This window comes from Seriola lalandi, unplaced genomic scaffold (genome assembly GCF_002814215.2).
Source record: "Seriola lalandi dorsalis isolate HSWRI2012SDOR001 ecotype SW California unplaced genomic scaffold, Sedor1 jcf7180002054983, whole genome shotgun sequence".
Taxonomy (NCBI): Eukaryota; Metazoa; Chordata; class Actinopteri; order Carangiformes; family Carangidae; genus Seriola; species Seriola lalandi.
In genome coordinates, this window is record NW_019525532.1 from 261,091 (window position 1) to 283,894 (window position 22,804).

Here is a 22,804-nt window from a genome sequence, read left to right on the forward strand (position 1 = left end):
AGGTTATGTTTATGCCCTGTGTTACGTCACAATGCTCTCACTGAAATATTTCTGAATGGTGGAACAGGTTTCCGTGAAACTTAGTGGACTTGAGCCAAGAAGCAGGCGATTACATGTCAGCGTTGATTCAGATCTGTCATTGGATTGTGTTTTTCAGGAAGTCAAAGAATACTGTAGGAACATTTACATGGCAAAGAAATCTGTCTTAATATAAATTGAAGTCAAAATGCGTGAAAAAGATAGTAGGAGACAGATAGAGAGAGGCAGGAAAAAGCATCCACTGTCACCTGCAGTATCCGTGTCTGTAATTCTTCTCAGTAGGTTTGATCCACTTCGGATTTAAACCCTCTCACTCTAACAGGATTGCGGTTTCATGCACAGTATACAGTACATCTCCCTTTCGTTCGTTTGTGCTCAAACGCTGCTGTCTCATATTCACAGTTTTAGAAAGTATATTAAAGTTTGGGCGAATAGAAAATAGAAAAGATAATACGGTGAAGGTCAAGCTGAAGTTTTGTTTGTGGTTAAATAAGAGACAAAACTCCAGGAATTTTGTTGCATGAGCTGCAAACTGACACAAGGCGAAGGTGATGTACTCTACATCCGCCATCGCAAATCATCTTCCCTTTGTTTTCACATCATTTGAGGATCAAATTATGTCTGATCTCATGTCCTTTTCACTGAGGAAAGTGTGTTTCTTTCTTTGTTTTTGTTCTTATGCCTGCAAGTGCAGGCAAGCACATGTGTCCAGTTTTTTTAACAATTAGATCTGCTGATTTAGAAGAATAACATAGTCCCATAGTGATAATTATAATAATGGTGGGGATAAACATATTTATATAGCATATTTGTTGTTTGTAAAAATAAAATAAAATATGAAAATACATTTAAATATAGGAGGGAAGTAAAATAATAAATAGTAAAAAAAAAACAAAAAAAAAAAAACACAAAATCCTTCCTGTACCAGGGATGACATCATACTCTTGATGGTGACCTCTGACCTCTCTTAAGAGGACATTGAGCCTTACGTGAATCAGAATTAAGTAAAAGATCACATCATCTGTCATTAATGAACTTTTAGAGCAAACGGGAACAAATGAGTCTATAGTTAAAGAGTGTGGTTACCTCTTCTAGATCATAGTTTAAAAGGTCAAATCATCTTAACTCATGATTTATTGAGTAATATTGGATTCCCATGTGACATTTATCCCTCATGACTTGCGCACTACAGTGAGGAGAGTCTATTTAAATACACTCGAAGCTATTTCTGAATAAACCTATGTTATCTGTGTCAACAAATATGCGACGCAAAACAAAGCAAAGCATAAGCATGCAGGAGAAAGTGTGTGATGTATGTATGTATGCAGGATGGGTGAGGAGAGGAGCTCAGAGGGAGGGAGAGCAGACAGGAGGAAAGACGGAAGAAGGGAGGGAGGAAGGGTGAGAGAGAGAGAGAGAGCGAACAGGCGTGTCTGATGAGTCGCCACGCTCCTGGGGATTAGCTATTTAAAGTTCAGTCTCCGCGCGCCACTGAAACCTTTCCTTACTGCCAATAAGGACGCACCAGGACGCACAGTACCGGGCAACGCTCCGAGGACACACACACTGAACCACATTTTAATGAGGGACGGAAGCGCAGATGAAGGGAGAATAATCGTGTTGTAGCTGGGAAGTTAATCAAAGAACATCCACTACCTACTAACTGCCTGTCGTCGAGGGTGTTGCACCAGGTAGGTAACATATGTAAACCTGTGCTGGCTGCAGCTTTCTCAATGCTACTTTACCGCAGGTCAGGATTTCTAAAAGCTCTGTTTAGGCAGAATAAAGGAGAATATAATGCCTGACGTTCAAGTCTCTCTTATCAAAACAGCTTAAGAGTAAGAGTTGCTTCTTTGGTTTTAGGGCAGGAGGTGTGTCAGTGGGAGGGTTCCCGGTCATAAATAAACCTGTCTGGTACGCTGTGCTTGTGTTAGTGAAGACCACTTGTCAAACTTTATTCTGCATTCTTGAATATGTCAGTTGTTGTTTTCCAACTGTCCAGTCTGCCAGTTTAATTAGCATCACTAATTTATAACATGTAACCTTCAGATGTATCCACTTCGCGCTATATTTCACACCTGAATGAGTAAATGTTGAATTCTTCCACCTCCCCTCACTTGAAACACGTCAACAGGTTAAGTCTTAAATGGTTTACTCAAGGAGACAGAGGAGAGATAAGTGGTGCGTAGTGCTCTCTGATGAAAGCTCAGATTAGCCTGTCTGGCGCAGCGTTTCATTCAGATTTCCACCTGCACGCGCAAAGAGGCCTCCACCTTTCCGCACGAGCTCTTCTCACGTTCCCAAAATAAGTCAGCAGGAAAGGATTTGTTAAAAAAAAAGTTGAAAAGTTTGCCAGTTTGGGACCTCAGATACCAAGTTTTGGCATTGCACCCGACTCTGTCATATTAATGTGAAAACGAAGTGTTTTAATAAGATAAAACGTGCAAAACCAGTTGTAAAAGAAGAAGTTTCTGTGTTTATGTGATAATGCCACAGTGTGCATATTACTTAACTACAGGTTAGGGACTGTACGAAAATTATTAGGGGGTAGAGGGTGTAAGAAAAAGGGGAGGATACTGTAATTTTCTTAGGCTAAAGGTAGGATAATCTCTCTCATCCCAAATTCATAATTTATTTCAGATTTCCTTTTTCAATATAGTTAAGAGTTATATCAATGGTTGCATCAAGGAGACAACGTTCAAGTGCCCCATGACTCTTTTTCATATGCAGCAGACAACAGGTCCGTCTCCGTATCAGGGTTTTGTTATCATGTAGAGTGGTGACACAAATGAGAAGTTCCATAAAGATTTAAAGAGGTAAATTAAAAAATAAACAATTAAACAAGCTGTACCAATTTTACACTCTTAGGTTACTTTGACATGTAATGGGGAAGATGTCAACAGGAGGGCCCACCCTGTGGAAGACCTAGAACTTTTTACTAAGGAAATATAAGGTTAAGCTTCCTTCACCATCCCAGTAATTTTCATACAGTCCCTAAAAACCCTGCATTCAAATTTACACTTAGGTTAAAGTACATAAATTGTATTAATGGATTATTTTTTACACATGCATTAACAAAGCAACATTTTAAATATGTAGTTGGTCATGGTGGAGCTAATTCTAACATCTTTACTTTTTTACAGGGTAGTAGTTTTAATCTATAACAACAGATTATAGGCTATTTTATAAGATTGTAATATGTTTTGTTTGTAAAGAATCTTCTATCAGCAAAGTAACAGCTGTGGGATGAAGGCAGTGCAGTAAAAGTACAAAGTTTGCATCTGAAATGTAGTGAAGCAGAGGTATAATGTAGCATAAAATGGAGGTACAAGTGCCTTTAAAGTGCACCTAAACACAGTAGTCTAGTAAATGTACTTTAATCGTTTTCCATTAGTGATAATAACCTACAATATTGCCATTATTTGAGCAATGTGTTGTGTTAAAGCTCCAGAAGCACCTAAAAAGCTGCTCCATCCTGTGTCTGTGATGAATATGATTTAAAGTGAATTGTATGCTGGTATTAATGGACAAACACACACTCGTGTAGGTATACGTGCACAGAGTGTGTGCGTCATCCGCTCTGGCAGGCCTGTGTGAAGCTTTGTGTCGAGGCCAGTGACACAAGACTGCACTTTTTTTTCTTCATAAAGCCTCAGGCACCGACTGTAAAAGGGTGGTTAGGTGGAAATGTGGATCTGTGGGCAGATGCTTATCATGTTACTGTAAGCATATGTGCTCTGTTGCTTGGTTAACATTGTTTACAGAGCAGATAAGGAGCTGAGTGTGGACAGAGGGGCCTGGAGAGGCAGTTTGCTGAAAGAAAACTTTGACTGATGTCCAAAAATGGAAGCATATATGCAGGAAATACATTCAACAGACAGTGTTTGAGTAACTTAACTCTCCCACAAATTTCCCCGCAAACACACACACATGCACAAACAAGCACTCAGAGTGATGAAAACCTGCCACACGTGACACAACACAGATAATGAATCACAAACCAAAAAGCCACTCACTAATGTTTCTCTGGAGGGATTGCGTAATTTTCAGCTCCATCAGCAGGTCTCCACTGATTGAACAAGTAAAACCACATTATTCAGGGGATGCACATTTCTCACATCAGCTGCCTGCAGCCTGGAGCTTTCAAACAAACAACATGAAGAGAAAAAGAGGGCAAGTTCACACCAATATCCCCTCCTCCTTTTTATAACACCTTTTCTCACTTCATTCCTAACCCTCCCTAGACTTGTTTTTATAATTTTTCTCTTCATCCTCTCTTTCTCCTGTTCTCTATCCTTAACCTCATGTCTATTTCTTCCTCTTTTTCCTCTAGTATTTCTTTCTGTGGTCAATGTGGGTACTCTCTCAGGCTTTCTGAGTGTGTGTGTTTGCAATCTGAGGTTGTTTTTCTCCTGCAGGCTCCCAGGCTGCTGTGTGCTGCCAGACCCCCACAACCAATCATGATCTCAGTCCAAAATTCCTCACCACTGACCAGAGCCTTAATATTGTGTGTTTGTGAACTACTTTGCAAACTAGTTTTGATGGGGACAGAGTGTACGCTTGCTGAGTTAATTTTGTACGCAACAAATTTCTAATCTGTGTGCAAGCATCATTTAAACTAGGTGTAGAGAACCTGTTCAGTTTGTCCTGTCCCTGTTCTTTACAATGTGTGCTATACTGTGAGTTCTCATCTCACTGGGAGGACTCTGAATTGACCCCGCCATAATGGATTCACTGTGTCTGTAAATGGGATAGGATTTCAGAGGCACACCTGAGTGAAACAGAGAAGGGGGTGGTGGTGGTGGTGGTGGGGGGTGTGCACTAGATTTTTTTAAAAATGGAGAAACAGAGAAACTGTGAAATTAGAGACACATAGAGTTTTTCACTTACCGGTCACAGGTCTCTCTTCTGGCTTAGTCTGCGACGTGCCCCAGCAGCTCTGTGACTGTGTGTGTGTGTGTGTGTGTGTGTGTGTGTGCGCCGTCACGTCTCCATGAGCTTGCCTCACTGAGTCAATCTGCATGAGGAATCGACAGTAAACAGTGAAAGAAAAAAAAAAGAAGCAGAGAGATGTTAGCTCAACACTGCTCTCCTTTATGTTGTAATCACAGTTTACAGTTTGTCATCAGATATCCAAATCTGCCCCTCTGTGATTAATGAACAAAGGGGCTCAGTGATTATCACACTGGTGGGTTTTCCCACCAGACCAACAAGGCAGTTTATTTCACACGCTGCAGGGAGGATTTCCATTAAACAAGTTGGAAACTTTGCTCTAGTGTTAAAATGCTTTGACTAACTGACAGGCCACTTTTTAAAATGTGATATACATATGATAATTGTAGTAAAGTGTAGTAATGCTGTGTCAAACAGAGAGGGCAACAGTTAAAGCTAAAGGGGGGCATTGGTAAGACGAATAAAACTTTAAACATTCTCATGTAAAACAATCTATTTTTTATCTTTGCTATTTTAACTCACAGTCATGGACAGATTCTGAGATCATGGTTTCCTGGACATGTAGAAGCCCCACCCCACGCCTCCCATACAGGGAAAGACACCCAAACTTTTTGTGGTCAATTTGTGTCACATTTGCATCACTCTGTAGTCGCTTTGTCTCTTTGTAGTTGTTTTGCTTCTCTTCTCCTTCTGTATCTCGTTTGGTGTCTCTTTGTAGCCGTCCTGCATCTCTGTGCGGCTTTTTTTCCATCTCCTTTTGCTTTTCTTTGTTGTTGTTTTGTTACTCTTTGTGGTTGCGCCGACTCTCCAAATCTCATTGAAGAAACACTGATGTGTGTTCTGTATGAAACCATCCATCCCGTCCAGTCATCCTACGATTTATGACCTCCTGTCATAACCCATGAGCTATTTAAGTTGATTTTTTATGATGAAAGACCTTATAAATACTTTATATAGTGTATATATATCGTTTATATACTGGGAAGAAGACTGATTTAACTGCTATTTACATTGTGTCTGAGAATACTGATGATTGATAATGGAAAGTTATGCACATTTTTTTTTCCCATAGCACAATTCACAATAGAAACTGTTGAGATCCAGCACCTCCCTCTGCTCCACATCCCCTGACCTGTTTCTTAACCTGATTAGACTAAAATAAATACCTTTTTTCACTCTAAGCAAATACAGCTTGGCACTATAGTGTGGCCCTGACTTTATCTAATCACTCAGAGGTTCTACAAATAGAAGAGAAATCCTCAGGGAAATTATAAATTTGACTTAGTTGTTGCTCAGTCAGTTGGATATACATTACCTACAGCGTTAAATCAAACCCTGGCTGTATGTTCAGGGAACATCTGGGTCTAGGTTTGCAGCAGGATAGATCAAGGTTGAGTGGAGCTTTGTCAAACAGAACGTAAAGCGGCTACTGTCTGAGTCCTGCTTGACTCCGCTGGTTGAATGAAACCCCACAATGCAAACAGTAATATCTGGCTGAGAGGGAAAAGTTTTGGGAAGAAAGCTTTTAGTGTTTAAATGGAAACAATAGCTTGAGTTGAGGTATCCACGTGGCTGCCTGTGAGTCATCACTCGCATACATCAGATGACCTCTATGTAATCTGTGTTTGGTTGTCAGATAAGGGCTTATCAATTTCTCTGGCTGGTGCAGCCTCTTGACGTCCTATTCCAGGATTAGACAGTGGGCAGGATGATGATGATGATGATGGGCAGTGTAAATAGTGGGTGATTGGCTGGTTGCTGGGCCACCATGCCATTCAGTGATATTGTCAGCTTACATTAGGCTATCATGTCGCCGCAGTGCAGGATCTTAATTCCATTAAACTGTGACCTGGTGATGAGAAGATGAGCTGTCAGCAGGCCTGGGTACTCAGACCTGCTGTCAGTGTGATAAGGCAGCTTAAATGTGAGCTGTAGGAGAGGTGAGCATGCTGGGAAATGCTGTTTAACACACTGTTTACTACATATTGGAGAGAAGGTTTGTCCCTGTTGTAGTTAAGGACGGGTTTACCTGTGTGTTTTCACCCTCAAAAGGAACGCTGTGATTTTTATTGATATTTTTTTGCCACCTCTTTTAAATGTATGTATCTGTTCTCTCTCCTCTCGTTACAGACATCAATCATGGGTGTGAAGATGCTGCAGTGTTTTCCTTTCTACAGACGCTGTAAAGAGCGTTGCAAGAGGCAATGCCCCCCTGCCACAGGTGAGGGGCAACTACAGTCTGACTATTTAAGATAAATCCACTGTAGACCAAACAAACAGCCATGTCGTGATAGTACAGCCTGTTAAAGCCTGACTCTCTATCTTCCACCCCTCAGTTCCCATAGAGGAGATGAAGCCCCGTCTGTCCTCCACCACATCCTGGGGTAGTGACAGTGAGGGAGCAGGAAGCCTCAGTCGAGGCTCCCAAATCTACTTCTCCACCAAGGCCCGGCTGTCTTTCAGACACCAGCTGGACAGCAACATCAACGCAGTGGACGCCACCTACTAAGGGAGGACAGGGTGCTGCAGAGGAGATAAATGGACTCCAGTATTAAAGTTTTCCATTGCCCACTCATGCTTGGAGCCTGTGGCGCAGAGCTGGCAGCCTGATAGCTGAGCAAATGCATCTGTCGTCACCTTTAGACGTGATCAACAGTAGTTGTGAACAGGCCACAATTTGCATTGTAACCCCTCTGTGCTCGCCGCCAACAAAGAATGCTTGATGATGAATCAGAGTCAACAAGGGACACAGACTGAAATAGACTTGGTTTCCAGTGTCAGTGCATTATGGTTTCGGGAGACTAAACCGAGTGGATCCAGTACGCAAATGGATATAATATTGATGAAAGCGAAGACAACATAGAAACGTGTTTACAGTGTTCACTACCAACAAGTGCATTATTTTTTCGTTTCTCTCTTTTGTTTGGTTGGTGGGTGGGACTTTTTTTTTTTTTTTTTTTTACTGATTCTCTGTTTTTCAATTACTTTCCTGACCTTTGTGGACTTTTTTCATTTGGAGATGATATCGTCATCGTTTCGATGAGCAGGATGAGGCAGTTAAAGTTCTGATTAAATCTTCTCATTAGCAGTCATCATCATGAGTGAATTATAAATCCATCGTTGACATTTTGTCTGGGTTAACTATCTAATCCTGCTCTGTGACACAAAACCCTTCACAGCAACAGTGAAATACTACAAAACAGAAAGGAAAAAAGGCATTAACTCTAATTCTAGCACAAACTTATTAGGGTCAGGTTGTATGATATTTGCAGGTATGAAAATGTTCAGCTGCTGCCTCTAGTTAGTTCCTCTTTGAAAAAGCATCTGGTAAACCGAGCTGCACAGCAGTTACATTTCCATTAGGTATTTTGTGAGTTATAACATTCTGACTAATTCCTTTTTGTTTATATTTTTTATAATTAAAAGCACTCCTGGTTGCATTTGATATTAAAATGTATTGACTTTTTAACAGTACAGATTTTTTTAGGATGAACAGGGTTCTGTATTTGCCTACAAAGAACAGATATGAATGTAAGCGCTGATCCCAAACGACTGTGAAAAACCTGCTGAAATATGAAACTACCATTTTTTGTCCTTTGATGCAAAACCAGTTATCAGCTATTCAAATCCACAGAACGTCAAAAGAAAAGTTTCTTTATTCTTTACTAACAAAATAATAACAATGTACATTTAAAAAAATGTCTCCTGTGTTTTTATTGGTGGTGAATGTGAAGTGTGTGTGTTGCAGCATTAAATATGAGGATCACATACATTAATGTGTACAAGTCATTCACATTGCTTCTTCGGGTGGTTTCATTTCTTAACCAAGACACAGACATTGTATCTTGTTAACAGTGTTTATTTAAAAAATTTGTTCACTGGTATAAAAAAAAAAGAAACAAAAAACAATCTATAGACAAACTTCTCCAGACCTGTTACCACCGATGATCTCGTCACTGCATGTTTTTGGGTTTGGAGATGACGCCGTCCGGATAACGCTTCTTGAACCGAGCCACGACCTCGGGATCCAAAAGGTGAATGCCATCGAGCTGGTTTCCAAGAGTTATCCTAGAAGGGAAATAAAGGGGCAAAAAAGGAACAATCAGTATAAGTAAAATATGTAGAACAGTTAGTTTTCCTTTAAATTAAAGCATGACAGCGCCTTTACCAGTTGGGCTGGACGTTGTGCGGTCGACCAAACAGCTCAATCTTCCTGGTGCCTGGCGAGAGTCTCTCTATCATGCCATAGATTTCATCTGGTTTGTGACTGGTGGAGCGAACCTGGGAGAGAGTGCGCAGAGTTTAATGAAGCAATCTCTGAAGGAGTCATACGGGGTGACTGCAGCATGTGTGACAGAAGATATAGTTGTTTACCTCGGCCACAATGACATCGCAGTCCAAACCTCTGTTGAATCCCTGAGGGTTTCCTTTTACCCCCACCTGAAGAGAAACAAATCACATGGTACGTTTTACATTGTAGACATATATCAGACACACTTTTCCAGACATGCTCACAAAAAATGAGACAGTAGCACCAAAACACCCTCTAGCTGTAGTACACATCTCTAATGAACAAAAATGTAAATATAAGAAGTAGAATCTTCAAATGGCGAGACCCCTCCAGCCTCAAGCTGAGTAAATTGATAGACATATGGTGGAAACAGGTTCAAATTCAATATATAGGATGGTGTACAAGAAGAGAGGCATGTAAACATACCAGGCAGTGCTCCTTCCCGTGGTTCAGCCAGTGGCCTGTCCTCCCAGTGCGGATGATTCTCTGAAGCTGGTTGGTTTTCACCCATATGATTTCATCGACGCGCTCGTAACTGAGAGAGGGAAATAAAGCAACAAAAAGAGGAAACATATGAGGAATGAAATCAAACGGTGTCTTGACAAAATGATGACATGATGTTGGGAGGAAAGACTTACCCCCAGAGACTGAGGCACTCTCTGCCCAACTCCATAGCCCTGTAAGAAGAGGAGCAGAGGGCGTACAGTGAGGCTGAGCAAACAAAATTATATGTGGAAGTGCAGAACCAGGACGCTTCCTACTCCACTACCATGCAGATTCAACCTGTATAAAAATGTTTGTGGACTAAATTGTGTTAGACATTTTATTGAGATTTGTAAGTGATGTTCTTCTTCACAAACCAGATGAGCTTGTGCTTAGTTCAAGGACATCCTGACGTTGTAAGACACAAAGTTATAGATGAACACATGGTGAAACTTTCCTGTAGTTTCCTGTAGACCTCCATGTAAACAAAGGTTATAACCACTACATGTACATTTACCTCCGATCTTTCCAAACAGACTTAAAATTCTGGATACAAAGAAGCCAAACACTTGCTTTTACTGCAGCTATAAAACCAGACTCTGTCTATATATAAATGAACATCAAGGTCTATGAGCTGAGCCGGATTCCTCAGACTGTTCGGTGTTGTTTTAGTTACCTGCCGGTGACCCAGAGGAAAAGGAAACCATCGTCCTGCAGGATGGGGATGTTGAGTTTTCTCATCTCGTCATCAGTCAGTGTACCATAGGGCAGCTCCATGTGGATGTCCCAGGGAGGGTCGGCCATCACCACAGCAAACTTACCAAGGATGGAAACGTCCAAGTAGCGGATATCACAGCAGATCCACTGGGAATTAAAACGCGAACAAAAATATAAACATCCATCTATTTCTTGCTACCCTACCCTACCCCATCTTCCTCTTTCATCCCTCCCCATCCTCTTCCTCACCTGTGAAGGGAACAGCTTGCCCACGTTGCTGTCGGCGTCCCCCGCACAGAGGCCGAGCTCTGCGGCCCCCGCCTGGGGGCCCAGCAGGCTCCCCTCAGTCTCTGGAGGGCTGTCGATCTCATAGTGGACGTATTTGCAGGTGTCCATGTGGAAACAGGTGTTGAGGAAGGAGCAGTCGCCGAGGCTCTCGTCTGTGTGCTTGTTGATGATGCGACTGTGTGAGGAAATACACATCACAAAGTAAAACAGCTTCATGCACATGTTTGTGTAATGCCATTTATTTTAATGACTTCAGGTTTGAGTGAAAATCCCCCCAAAAAATGCTCCACTATTTTATTGCAAATGTTAAAATATAGAGAGCAAATATATAAAATAGTAAGTATTAACTTACAATTGTTTTTGCCTTGAATTATTTTTAGAGGCCTGGTGGAATAAGACCATCCTGTATTTTACTTGTTTTTAATGAATGTAGAAATGCCTGGCAAAATATGTGTCTCAAAGTTTCAAATTTCTCTTGTGACCCCTTTGTGAGGTCCTGACCACCAGGTTGGGGAGTAATGCCTTCGACAAAGTCATTTTCTAAAAAGGAGAAACTCCACTAATTATATAATTTTCGACAAATGCAAGTGACAAGATGCATTATCCTTCTTTGTCTTAGTTACAGTGCCCTCCACAGGTCAAACCCAGTATTTCTCCAACACTGAAGTCCAATTAAAATTCATCATTTATCTAAATCAAAGTGTGATACTTTGAATCTGTTACAGTTTTTAAAAACAGGTGCAGAGATGGGTAAATGTGTTTAGTTATTTACTAAGAATGTACTATTTGTAAAATCAGTGATATCGACAATAAATAACCTGCATAGCACAATGTAGCAGACGCACGGCAGCCAGGACCACTAGAGAAATAAAGTTTTGTACGAGCAGAGTATCATATGTAGGGGGCTGTTACATTTCTAATAAAATGATTTCATCATGCCAGGTGACATAAATACAGACAAAAGAAGATCAGAAAGTTTGCAGACGAACACTGACCGGAAGTGTAACTTGGTGCAGGGCTGCGGTGTGTCCCCAGAGCGTATACACTCCTCTTTGGTCCCGTGGTCGCAGAACTCTTGGACCTGAGCTCGGCCGCGAGACCGGAACTTTTCTACGATGGACTGCTCCTTGGCTGTGCTGGCGTTCAGCAGCTCCAGAATCTCTCTGCTCACCTACACGCAAATAACATTCACATGATGCGATGGCAGTAAACACACCTCCACACTCTCCAGCTTCCATTTTGAGCGACTGAAAATTGAACTGGTCGTGATAATAATCCCTCATACCTTCTTGCTCTGCTGCTCCTTCGTGGACTGTTGGTTCAAGAGGCTCTCGATCTCCATGTCCACATGAGACGACTGGCTTTTACTACTCCTACCCTTCTTCTCAGCCCCACTCCCTGACGCTGAGGGCCCCGCCAGCGTTGAGGAGGAAGCCGGTGTCAGAGAGGTGGTGGACGAGTGTGGCGGGGAAGCAGAGCTCTGTAGTGAGGGTGAGAAGCCTGCAGCTCTTTTGTTGTGGCTTTGGTCTTCTGCTTTTCTCTTGACTCCAGTCCTTTGGGCTCCAGCCCCAGACCCGATCATAGCCCATAATTTTGTGTGGTCCACGGCTATGACGACTGTGGAGGAGGAGGCAGAGGAGGAAGTTGTAGAAGAAGAAGCTGAGGTAGACTGCCGAACCTCGATGAGCTCCTGAGCTGAGAATTTAAGCAACAGACTCTGGATGCACCCGTGACTGACAGCGGATTCCGACTGTGAGAGACAATCAAATGGAGGATGACAGAAAGAAGAAATAGTCGTTAATATAATACATGACCACTTCTCTACATAAAACCCTTGGACACACAAACAAAGACTCACACTGATGAGTTCATTTGTGATTGCGAGGGAGTCTGTAGGCATTGACAGGCTCAGATCAGATAGATATCCCAGCAGCCTCTTCTCCAGTTCGGGGTCTGGTGGTTTTTCTGTCTCCTCCTGAGAGGTGAATGGAGCTGACGGTGCCGGGCTGTCACTCCTGGCGGTGGAACTGTCTGTGCTGCCTCCACCTTCTACATTGAGAGGAGACAGGGAGGGGGAGGGAGAGGGAGAGAGAGAGGGAGAGAGAGAGAGAAAGAAGTTAAACTTGTGAATGCCCTAATTTTGAAAACTTGAGCGAGACAGTGCTTTCGAAATCATTAGGGTATCAAATTTTTCATACGTTTTCCATAAGTTAACAGTCTTATTTGATCAAATTAAAGGACCCAAAACAGCTATTTTAGCTTTCATACTTTTCAGTTGAGACCAAATCAAGAACAACATAAAAAAAACATTTCTACCTCTGCTATTATAGGTATTTCATCTGGATGTGAGGTTTTTCTTTTCATCTCATTTGTATTTTATGTTGACATTGTTCCACGCACCACTGCTCATGAGTCTAACTGATAAAGAAAACCCCAACAAATTCTAATGATCAATTACTTCTTGGGAGCTCTGTAGAAAACCAAACTATTATTATCTTCATTGTATCAAACTTGTGCAACTTTAGGGGCGTGGAAGTAGCCACTTGTTATGCGCTTCAAACTATTGTCTGTTAACTAAACTATATCAATTAGCCAATGGGCTGAAAGTAATGTTTAAATAACCCCTTGACACCAAAATGAGCCGCTTATGCCCGCTACTTTTGGTGTGAAAGGGATATTTACAATTGACGTAAGTTTAGTTTGACAGCGCCCCATTGTTGATATCGTTTGTTGAGTTAAATTTCCTAGTATTTTCTGGTGAAAGTAAGTAATTTTAAGACAACACTGTGGCCTCTGGTAAAAAATAAATTGGCATTTGCCTCCATTCTTGACATTTATAAATTCAATAAGTAACTTATTAACCGGGTTAATCACTTAATAACAAAAATAATCGTTATATCTGTGGCCGGGGCTGGTACCCGCCGTCCAGTCTGAACATACCCGCGGACAGTTGTGCTGGGTCTTTCCGTCGCCGCTGCAGCCTCTCCCGCAGGGAGTCCAGCTGCTTCTTGTGCGCCTGGATGTTGCTCCATGTGTCCGACATGACGAGCTGGGTTCAACAGCAACAAAAACACCCAACACGAGCTGCGCTGAACGGCTTCACAACAAAAGTTAACCACTGTCCGCCCTGTCTGGAGCGAAGAATGTATGGTACGCGAGGAAAAAGTGTCGGAGCAGCAGCTCGATTGAAAGGTTCCGGCTGATAGTGTACGAATGTCCCGGGCGGTTAAATTATCTGTTATAAAAGAAATGTCATTTTTCCATTTATATGTATTTAAAGGTATATTTAGGAAAAGAAAAAATTCGGTAAAAGTTTCTCCGTTTATTTTTTCAGAAGGTGTATTGTCGGAATAATTTGCCATGCGGACTACTCCAACTTCCGGCGTCACTGAAATTAAAAGCTTGTTTCCTCTGTCCTAAAACTCACTGCATTCGTGATAAATGTGAAAGAAATGACGTTTCCTGTCAACGTATTAACAGCAGAACCTTAAATTTAATACTCGATCCGTAACTCGTTGATTTAGCTCAACACCATCTGCTAGCAGCTATTGCTTTTATTCGCTAACGCAAAGATGGCGGAAGACGAGAAGAGTGGTGAGCCAGCGAAAGACAAAAACGAGCTGCAAATTTTTAAGGTAGGTCTCGTCATTTATAACGTGCGGACATGTAAATACACCGAGTGTCTCGAGTCGTCGTGTTTTGTTGACTTCTTGTGCGGTAATTGTCGTGTGTCGCCTCTCAGTTTGCATGCTGGACATCTCCTGAACGACTCGTTACTATAACAACTGGCTCCAACTGTCATGCTAACTGTATTTCTGCTCCCTTTCTATGTGTGAATTTACCTTAATGTATGTACTCAATGTTTAAGATGAAGAGTAATATTCTTTAAATCCTTATTTTTATCTCCTTGTACTACCAAATAAATATAATATGGATGCCTTGCTTGAATCTGTCCTACTACTTCTTGCTGAGTCACTAGATTGTATGTGTTAATGCATCAGACACAGGCACCAGGGATGAACTGGTATTACTTCCAATCCTTTTAATCAAGAACCTCACAAAATCTGCTTAATACTCCACTGTTTGTTAAAAATAAGTGTCTGTTTTTACAATTTAATTTTCCAGCTTTTAGTTCTCAGTTTCTAATATTTCTTTTCTCAGACATAGAACTCGTGTCCTCATCTTAATCATATTAGTTAATGGACTATAAAAACACAATAGACAGAAGGAAATAAGTCCAGGACTTTATCAATCTGCACCTGGAAAAGTCTGATATGTTTAAGTATTACCAGTAAACCAGAAGCAAATTAGTAACAACTGTAGTAATTTCACTGTTGCTGATTTGTCTTGTGTTAAGTGAGAAACAGAAATAACCAAATACCAATAGTAAGCTGGTGCATCTCTTATAAAACGATTGTCCTAGTTTTTCACAGTCAGTTGTGTAGCAGTAGGCAGATTAAGCTGCAAGAAATGTGTCTTTGGTCTATTTTTATCCATTGTTAAGTATTCATAATCTATTTTTCACATTCACCCACCTTCCCCTCCCTCTCCATGCCCTCCAATTACAGGAGCTTGTGGATGAACTGTATAATTTCAGAGATTGCTATTTTGAGACTCACAGTGTGGAGGAAGCTGGAAGGAAACAAAGTGATGTTGCACAGGAAACCGAGAAGACACTTAAGAAGCTGGAGGAGAAAGAAGGTGAGTGTTGTGTTTACACAGCAGCACTGCATTGCAGCATCAATTTGCAGAATTTCATTGACTCCCACAGTATCTCTGTATTTGTGATTTGCAACAGATCGCTATAAACACAAAGCAGAGTTTCTGCTGCAGAAAGGCAGGTGTCTGAACGTAGCTCCAGACTTCAGTACCGTAGCAGAGGAGTGCCTTTCCCGGGCCGTGAAGCTGGAGCCTGGCCTGGTCGAGGGCTGGAACACACTGGGCGAGCAGTACTGGAAGAAAGGAGACTTGATTGGTGCCAAGAACTGCTTCACTGGAGCCTTGCAGCAGGTATTGGAAAGATAAAAGGGATGGATGTGTTTTCACTCAGTCTTTTTTTCATTCACTTGCTATAGCTTAACAAAGAAAGCCATTACTTAAGCTATAAAAAAGTATATTTTTGCTATGAATTAATGGCATGCTCTCAGTGATGTGAATGTATTTTTCTAGTCAAAATCCCCATTGTAAAATTACAGAAAATCTGGAGCTACATCCAATGAATTTGCAGGCCATTTCTAGTATAATAATCTACCTTTTCTCTGTCTGTATCACCATGCTAGGCTTCACATATAAACTCATCTGTCTGTGCTTCGTCTTCCACCTCTGTAGAGCAAGAACAAAGTCTCTCTACGTAACCTGTCCATGGTGCTGAGGCAGCTGCCAGCAGCAGACAGCGATGCACATGGCAAACAAGTGCTGGAGAGTGTTGACATGGCCCGACAAGCTGTCCAGCTGGATGTCAAAGACGGGACGTCCTGGTGTGAGTAGAGCGTCAGAGACCTTAGTAAGCAGAGAGGATGAAGACAGTGTTATGGGGATGTGGGTAGCGCTTAATTTGCTCTCTGTATTGAGGGAGCTGTTTGTTACACATATCCAGATTATATCCAGAAGTTAAAACAGTCATTATACAAATTCTATGCTGTCCTGCACATAATTGACTAAAATTGTACTTATGTTGTTGGTTATAACAGATATCCTGGGAAATGCCTACGTGTCTCTCTTTTTCACCTGTGGACAGAATCCACAGTTGTCTCAACAAGCTCTAAGTGCCTATGCACAATCTGTGAGTACACACATACACAGTACACACACACACACTTAAATGCACAGTTAAAATCAGTCAGCACCGATTGCGCTATTGTACTAATATCTTGCTCCTCTCCCACCTTTGCAGGAGAAAGTGGACAGAGCTGCCTCTTGTTACCCGGAGCTGCATTTCAACCGATCCACTCTGTTCCAGTACGAGGAGATGTTCGGGTCTGCGCTCGGCGGCTACAGCCGAGCGGCGGCGCTCGACCCGGCCTGGGAGGAGCCTCCAGAGAGAGAGAAGCAGCTGCTGGAGTATCTGGAGAAAGTGACAGAACTCATACAGAACAAGGTAGGAGACTGTGCTGGTCATTCTCACACTTGCTGCAGAAATCAGTGTTATTTGTTATGACATAATTAAAGCATGACAAATTATTACCAACCATTGATACATCACAACGGTACTTCAAAATTTAGTTTAAGAGTTAATGTACAATTAAATAAAAGAAGCCGTAGTTGATGATGCCTGAACTTGTTTAATAGAAAGAAGCGCGTTTGTGTATTGTACCTTTGTCCTTCTTGGTTTTTTTTTGTTTGGTTTACGTCTTATTTCTTATGTTTATTTTGTTTAGTCTTGTCTGTTTTTAAAAAAAAAAAAACTGAATAAATTAGTTTTCTTACATTGTCAAAAATAAAAATGACAATAAGATTTCATTTTCATTTCATTTCATTATCACAAGGTGGCAGCAAAGGGCAGCCATGTTCCTTGTTTTGCTCCTAACCTCCAGTCTGTGTTTCTCTTCAGGGGAAGGTGAAGGCACGTCGGTTACGGACCATGCTCTCCAACCTCAACACGTCGGCTTTGGGTCCCTGTTCCTCCCCTCAGTTCCGTTCGCCCACAGGCCGTGTGGGCGGCCTGGAGCCTCGAACTATTTCCTCCCTTTCGCATGGCCACAACGCCGGGGTGGCCGCCTTGGGCAAGGTGGTGTTCAGCCTGGCTTCTGAGGGTCGCATGGCCTTGTGAGTCCAGCTTCTGTCTGTCATTGTTAGTCCATTTATCCTCATGCAGTTTGCTTCGGTCTTGGTGTGATAGCAGAAGAAGAGTGCTTGTTTTTTTTGAGTGGTCTGGTAAAATCTTGAAATCTTTTGTCCAGTACATTCGGCATGGTGGACAGCGAGGAGATGTGTATCGTCGTGATGGTTTACAACACAGCGGACAGCTGGGGCGTCCTGATAGGAGACACTGTAGTCATTCCTGAACCTCAGGTCAAACGACACAGTATAACACATAAAGATAAGGTCAGTGTTTCATGTATGTAATTAAAAATTAACTGAATAACATCAGTCTGATTGTGTGACTTAATACTTCTCTTCTCTCTGGTAGTCGTTTGACTTCAGAAGTATACGAGTGGACTCTCCTCTGCTGCTCATCGTCAATGGCAAGAAACAAAACGTCCAAAGTCAGATTGCTGTCTCTGTTAGTTACAAACCCCAGAGTGAATGAGCCGAGCGAGAGGCGAAGAGGACCAAGTTTTTTTTGCTGGATATGGAAGAACAGTTTGGATAATATGGAAGTATGAAGATTCCAAAGTGTGTGCCTGTTTTATGTGTTGTTTTGTATATAGAGCCCTTCACGTTACATTGTCTTTAGAGGCAGTTTGTTTATATTTATAAATATTTTTTTTTTTTTTTTTTTTGTATTCTGTTGTTGTGGTGACAACATGGAGTTGTTTTTGTAAATGGATGAACCTGTGATGATGACAATGTGATGTCAGAATTGTGACTTCAGTTTATCCTAAAAAAATCCTTTTTCCTCAAACATTTTGTTCTTCATTCTTCATTTGGTTTTTTGTTATGCAGTAACAAACTTCTCATTACACACCTAACTTTAGTCATTCAGTAACATAAATGCAAACAAGTGAAGGAAATTTTGGATATTTTTTATGCTGATGTGGCAATAACTAACCTTGTGGTGCCATAATGTTGTATCTATTTCTGAACTATATGATATGAGCTCTGTAAAAATGTAAATGGAGCATTCTGAAATTTGTTTGGCCCAAAACAAGCAATCACATTTCTTTGCTTCAGTTAGGGTGAGGCTTACCCTATCCACCTGAACTTGTTATACTTTTCAGATATTAAAATACTGAAAGCAAAAACAAAGGACTTAATTCTATGATGTTTTATTTTACTTACTTTTGCTGGACTAAAATCACAAATGTACACAGGAGACTAAAAAGTCATAGCTACATTTAACTACAATTTTAGTCTGGTATTTGTCTAAAACACATTTATGGTTCAAAATTACAATAAATTACACAAAAAGCACTTAAAGCTAACACCTCCGACTAATTTAATATTGAACCAGAACAACTTGGTAATGTCAATAACAGCCGTTAAACTAAAGTCACTATGAAACTTGTTCTTCTCAGTGCTTCTTGATGAAGGGCCGGCCTTTCTCCCTAGCAGGGGAGCTGAACTGGAAGAAAGTCTTGGCTCCGTCTCCCTCCAGGCAGGAGAAGAATCGACTGTCCACGTCAGGGCCCATGGAGAGGAACTGAGGGCTTCTCTGAGGAGACGCCTGTCGAGCAACCCCTGCATGACACACAGGAAGTTGACGGATGTCTTTCATTGTTGCACTGACTAAAATTCCCTTACATAGACAATCAGCTCATTACTCCCACTGTTCTTTCTTGATGACCACTTCTTCTCGACCAAACAGCTACAGCTGTGTCTTCCTTTGAGCCCGTTAACATTATTCTTGCTGAGTTTCCTTCCTCTTCTCATTAATCAGCGAGGAACAAACTTATACAGGCATTTAATTCTCAGGCAGAGACAGAAAAACACTTCATCTTTCTCATCTGGACTGAATGTTTATTTATTTTCCTACCAAACATACTTTTTTGGGCACAACTAATTATTAATCTGTCACCTAATTAATCAGTTAATAAATGTCACTTAGCCTGTGAGATATCAATTACAGCTTCCAAGGGCCGAAAGGTGACATTTCTGCTTAATGAATTACTTGATAATGATAAACTGGTCAAAATTGTTTGTGAATAATTTGACATCAACTAATCATCTTAGCAGCGATTAACGTATTATTTAATACACAGCAAATATTTAATAATCTTAAAAAGATTTGACATTATAACATCAAAAAGATTATAAACCAAAAATCAATCCTTAGAAAGAAGAAAAAAAAATAAATATATAATACTTCCATCCCATAATGTTCCTTGTTTATAAAGAGCAAGATTTTCAAAAGTTGATGAGAGAATTTATGGCCTGATAATTCATAAACCCCTATAAGCCCATTCCCACCTAAAATCTACTGTAAATGCTTTTTCTCATTGTGAGATACCAATTTATCTCCTGAACAAAACCACCTATCAGTTCAAGAGTGTACCGTTAATCTTGTAAAGGCATTAATCTAAATTCAAATTCTTGTTCTTACCAGTGTTGAAGTCGTGATGTCCTGTTTGTAGCAGCGCGTCTCTTTCCCCGACACCCACCACCATGTTGCGCAGCCTCAGAGAGTCATACAGCCCCTGTAGTTTCTGGTACTGTCTGTTCCTCTCCATCAGCCTCTCAGACACCTCGCTGTACTTCCTCTTGTACTCCTCCATCACCTGACAGGAAAAAAATGTCTACATTTTCATACGCTCTTTCTGAAGTCTGCAAACATAAAAGATTTCAGGATAGGAAACTAACAATTACTGAAATTAAGTAATATCACAATAGAGATGATTTTCAATAGACCCACAGTCAAATTTTCAATTTTTTCTTTGCACATGCTTATCTCAAGTATAACACATACAGTATGGCAACAGAGCAGGTCAGAGAGCATGCTGGAGCTATCTACTAACACAAAATCATTTTGGCACATTTTAAATATGAGGTTATGAATGTGCACTTGGGTTTAAGAGATGAGGTTTACTTTCTTCAGGGAAGCGATTTCCCCCCTCATGGCACCGAGCTCCAGCTCCCTGCTCTGGTTCTGCTGGTTCAACAGCTTTTCCATCTGCTTCAACTGTGACTCTGCCCGTGACAGACTATATTCTTGGTACATACGCTCCTGATGAACCTGTACACAAGAGACAAGCTGGGTGTTTTATAAGAAAGAGGAGACAAATGGACTGATACAGACAATTCAAGGTTCACAGATACAGAGCAAGTTTATAGAAATACAGACAGAAAGGTATTTGACCTGGTAGCTCCAGAAGGCCAGAGCACGGGCACTGATATCCATAACTATGTCTGGTCGCAAACCTGCCAGCACCATGGCTTTGTAATCCTCAGAGGGTGACAGCTCCGTCCTCACAATGTCCAACTTCCCAGACAGTGCAGAGGAGCAGGCCGGGCAGATGGCGGGAGAGCGGCTGAACTCACCGGACCCGTGCTGATCACAGAAAACATGAGAGCAGGCTGTGACCCAGGCGAAGCCGCTCAGCTTGGCCCGGCACTTTGGGAAGTTACACAGGAGTGTGTCATCGCAGAGAGACATGGCCTTCTACAGAAAGTACAGTGACATTTAAATAATGGAGATCAGCAGTAAAGGCAAGTTGTTAACTGAGCATCATATAAAGCTGAGTGGGAGACATCTTTACCGTGAAGGTAAAGCTTACGTGTGGGGGTTCCCAGTGATTCAAAGCCCTATATGGTTATATTTAGGAAATCAAAATCTTGAGGTTTGGATTTCAAGATGTATTTTTATGAGTTAATGCTGAATAAATTTAAAAGTTTTATGGACTGCAAGCATTTCTACCTGCCCTCTGTTTTTGGGATTGGGAAAACATTATATAGGCCATAATTTTATATCCCAGTTTTTTAAAACTAGATTAACTCAAAGTCTCACTCTGGAAATTTCAGTACTATATTTGTAATCTTCAATAACTCAGGTACTTCTAAACTTTGTCTAATGTTACCACATGTATTACAAGGACCCTATGTATCTATTTTTATGTTTCCTGTAGGTGTCTTAACTAGTTTAGTTAGTTACATGAAATGATAATACTGCTTAGTGTCAACTGGTTGCTCCTCAATAGTGTTGTTAGCCTTAGCTTACTTTCCACTCCACTCCACTCAAGTTTTTTTTTTTAATTCAACTTATTATCTATTTCAAATTATCAATAAGAAAATGATTAAGTAAGGAAATACTAAATACTTAAAATATCATAGCACTGCTGTATGAAGACGTTTCAATTAAGTTTAGGTAACATAGCTAGTTTAAAGTTACACCAATTACCCCTAAAAGTTAGCATTAGCAGGCTAGCAGGTAAAGTAACGACTCTTAGCTAGTTCGGCTAAACTGTCTTTTCCACTGGCTGCTTTTGAAAAACCAACTTTGACTTTTACAACTATATTTTCTGTGACACTTTAACCTTAACTTAACCGTTACTTTATGGTTAATTTCGAGAGATACACAACTTACCAGTTAAGGCCAACTCTTCCCTCTGCAGGGTAGCAGGAGGTGACGCTAAATGAATGCTGTGATCTGATTGGCTGATTGCAACTCAAAGCAATGACGGCAAAACGTTCTAAGAAATATTTTAAAAATTTAGAAATTACCCTTCAATGACTCTAGGAAGTACATTTTAATAACAGCAATTTCAGTGTATAATGATATATAAACTCACTCTGCATGTTTTTCTACAATACTAAGGCCGGTAGAGGTAAACATGATATAGCTACATATGTTTGAAGATGTGTCAAGCCCATGGATGCCCAAACAGTTGTGGGGCATAATTGAATATATCAGCTCCAGTTGTGAATGACTTGTACCTTGTAACTTGAGTATTTTATATATTTTGGATTTTCCTTAAGGAAAGGACCTCCTGGACTTTGACACTACATCCAGTAGCCTATTAATTGTTTATCATTTTCTAGGCTATTTATTTTCCATTTAATTCTAATTGAGAATCCCAAACTGTAACCCTTTAGATAAATATGGCGGGTTAATTCCTCCAAATCAAATAATGCCCTGTTTTCTGACACAGCCTCTGAGTGGATATATGTATAATGTGAGACACCTACTTAAATATGGTCCCCCCTCCTCCTCCTCCTCCCACTGTTTTCTCTCTCTCTTTTATCCATTTCTCCACGTGGTACAGGAGTAAAGGCAGGGGGTGAAAGAGGGGCATTGTGCTGTGCAGCAGTGGATCCGGGGGTTCATAGTGAGAGAGGGGAGATGCTCACTCAACTGTGTCCGGCACGCCATTGTCAAAGATTCCCATCTATTCTCTGCCTTTTAAATAGAGCTCCAGTGTAAGATGCTTTCTTTTTTTT

The 22,804-nt window shown here is 41.0% G+C and overlaps 4 protein-coding genes across 4 annotated transcripts; 2 read left to right on the forward strand and 2 right to left on the reverse strand.

Moving 5' to 3' along the window:
* The first annotated feature begins 1,493 nt into the window (after positions 1-1,493).
* LOC147817240 (uncharacterized) lies at positions 1,494-8,785 on the forward strand. Its single transcript, XM_087171256.1, has 3 exons — positions 1,494-1,730; positions 7,123-7,213; positions 7,329-8,785. Exons 2-3 carry the CDS (start codon positions 7,132-7,134, stop codon positions 7,499-7,501), a joined length of 255 nt encoding a protein of 84 aa, XP_087027382.1. The 5' UTR covers positions 1,494-1,730; positions 7,123-7,131; the 3' UTR covers positions 7,502-8,785.
* mettl3 (methyltransferase like 3) lies at positions 8,631-13,953 on the reverse strand. Its single transcript, XM_023396824.2, has 11 exons — positions 13,712-13,953; positions 12,630-12,820; positions 12,057-12,521; positions 11,767-11,942; positions 10,733-10,946; positions 10,443-10,630; positions 9,922-9,960; positions 9,710-9,818; positions 9,367-9,432; positions 9,161-9,273; positions 8,631-9,060 (listed from the first exon to the last, which is right to left on the reverse strand). The coding sequence occupies exons 1-11, from the start codon at positions 13,812-13,814 to the stop codon at positions 8,946-8,948; spliced, it is 1,779 nt and encodes a 592-aa protein (XP_023252592.1). The 5' UTR covers positions 13,815-13,953; the 3' UTR covers positions 8,631-8,945.
* A 182-nt stretch (positions 13,954-14,135) lies between these two features.
* ttc5 (tetratricopeptide repeat domain 5) lies at positions 14,136-18,679 on the forward strand. The gene is made up of 9 exons (XM_023396736.2): positions 14,136-14,406; positions 15,340-15,472; positions 15,570-15,781; positions 16,100-16,250; positions 16,462-16,553; positions 16,665-16,868; positions 17,322-17,536; positions 17,671-17,815; positions 17,901-18,679. The coding sequence occupies exons 1-9, from the start codon at positions 14,344-14,346 to the stop codon at positions 18,018-18,020; spliced, it is 1,335 nt and encodes a 444-aa protein (XP_023252504.1). The 5' UTR covers positions 14,136-14,343; the 3' UTR covers positions 18,021-18,679.
* A 16-nt stretch (positions 18,680-18,695) lies between these two features.
* Positions 18,696-21,244, reverse strand: ccnb1ip1 (cyclin B1 interacting protein 1). The gene is made up of 4 exons (XM_023396737.2): positions 20,727-21,244; positions 20,457-20,603; positions 19,974-20,148; positions 18,696-19,111 (listed from the first exon to the last, which is right to left on the reverse strand). Exons 1-4 carry the CDS (start codon positions 21,021-21,023, stop codon positions 18,945-18,947), a joined length of 786 nt encoding a protein of 261 aa, XP_023252505.1. The 5' UTR covers positions 21,024-21,244; the 3' UTR covers positions 18,696-18,944.
* Positions 21,245-22,804: the final 1,560 nt, after the last annotated feature.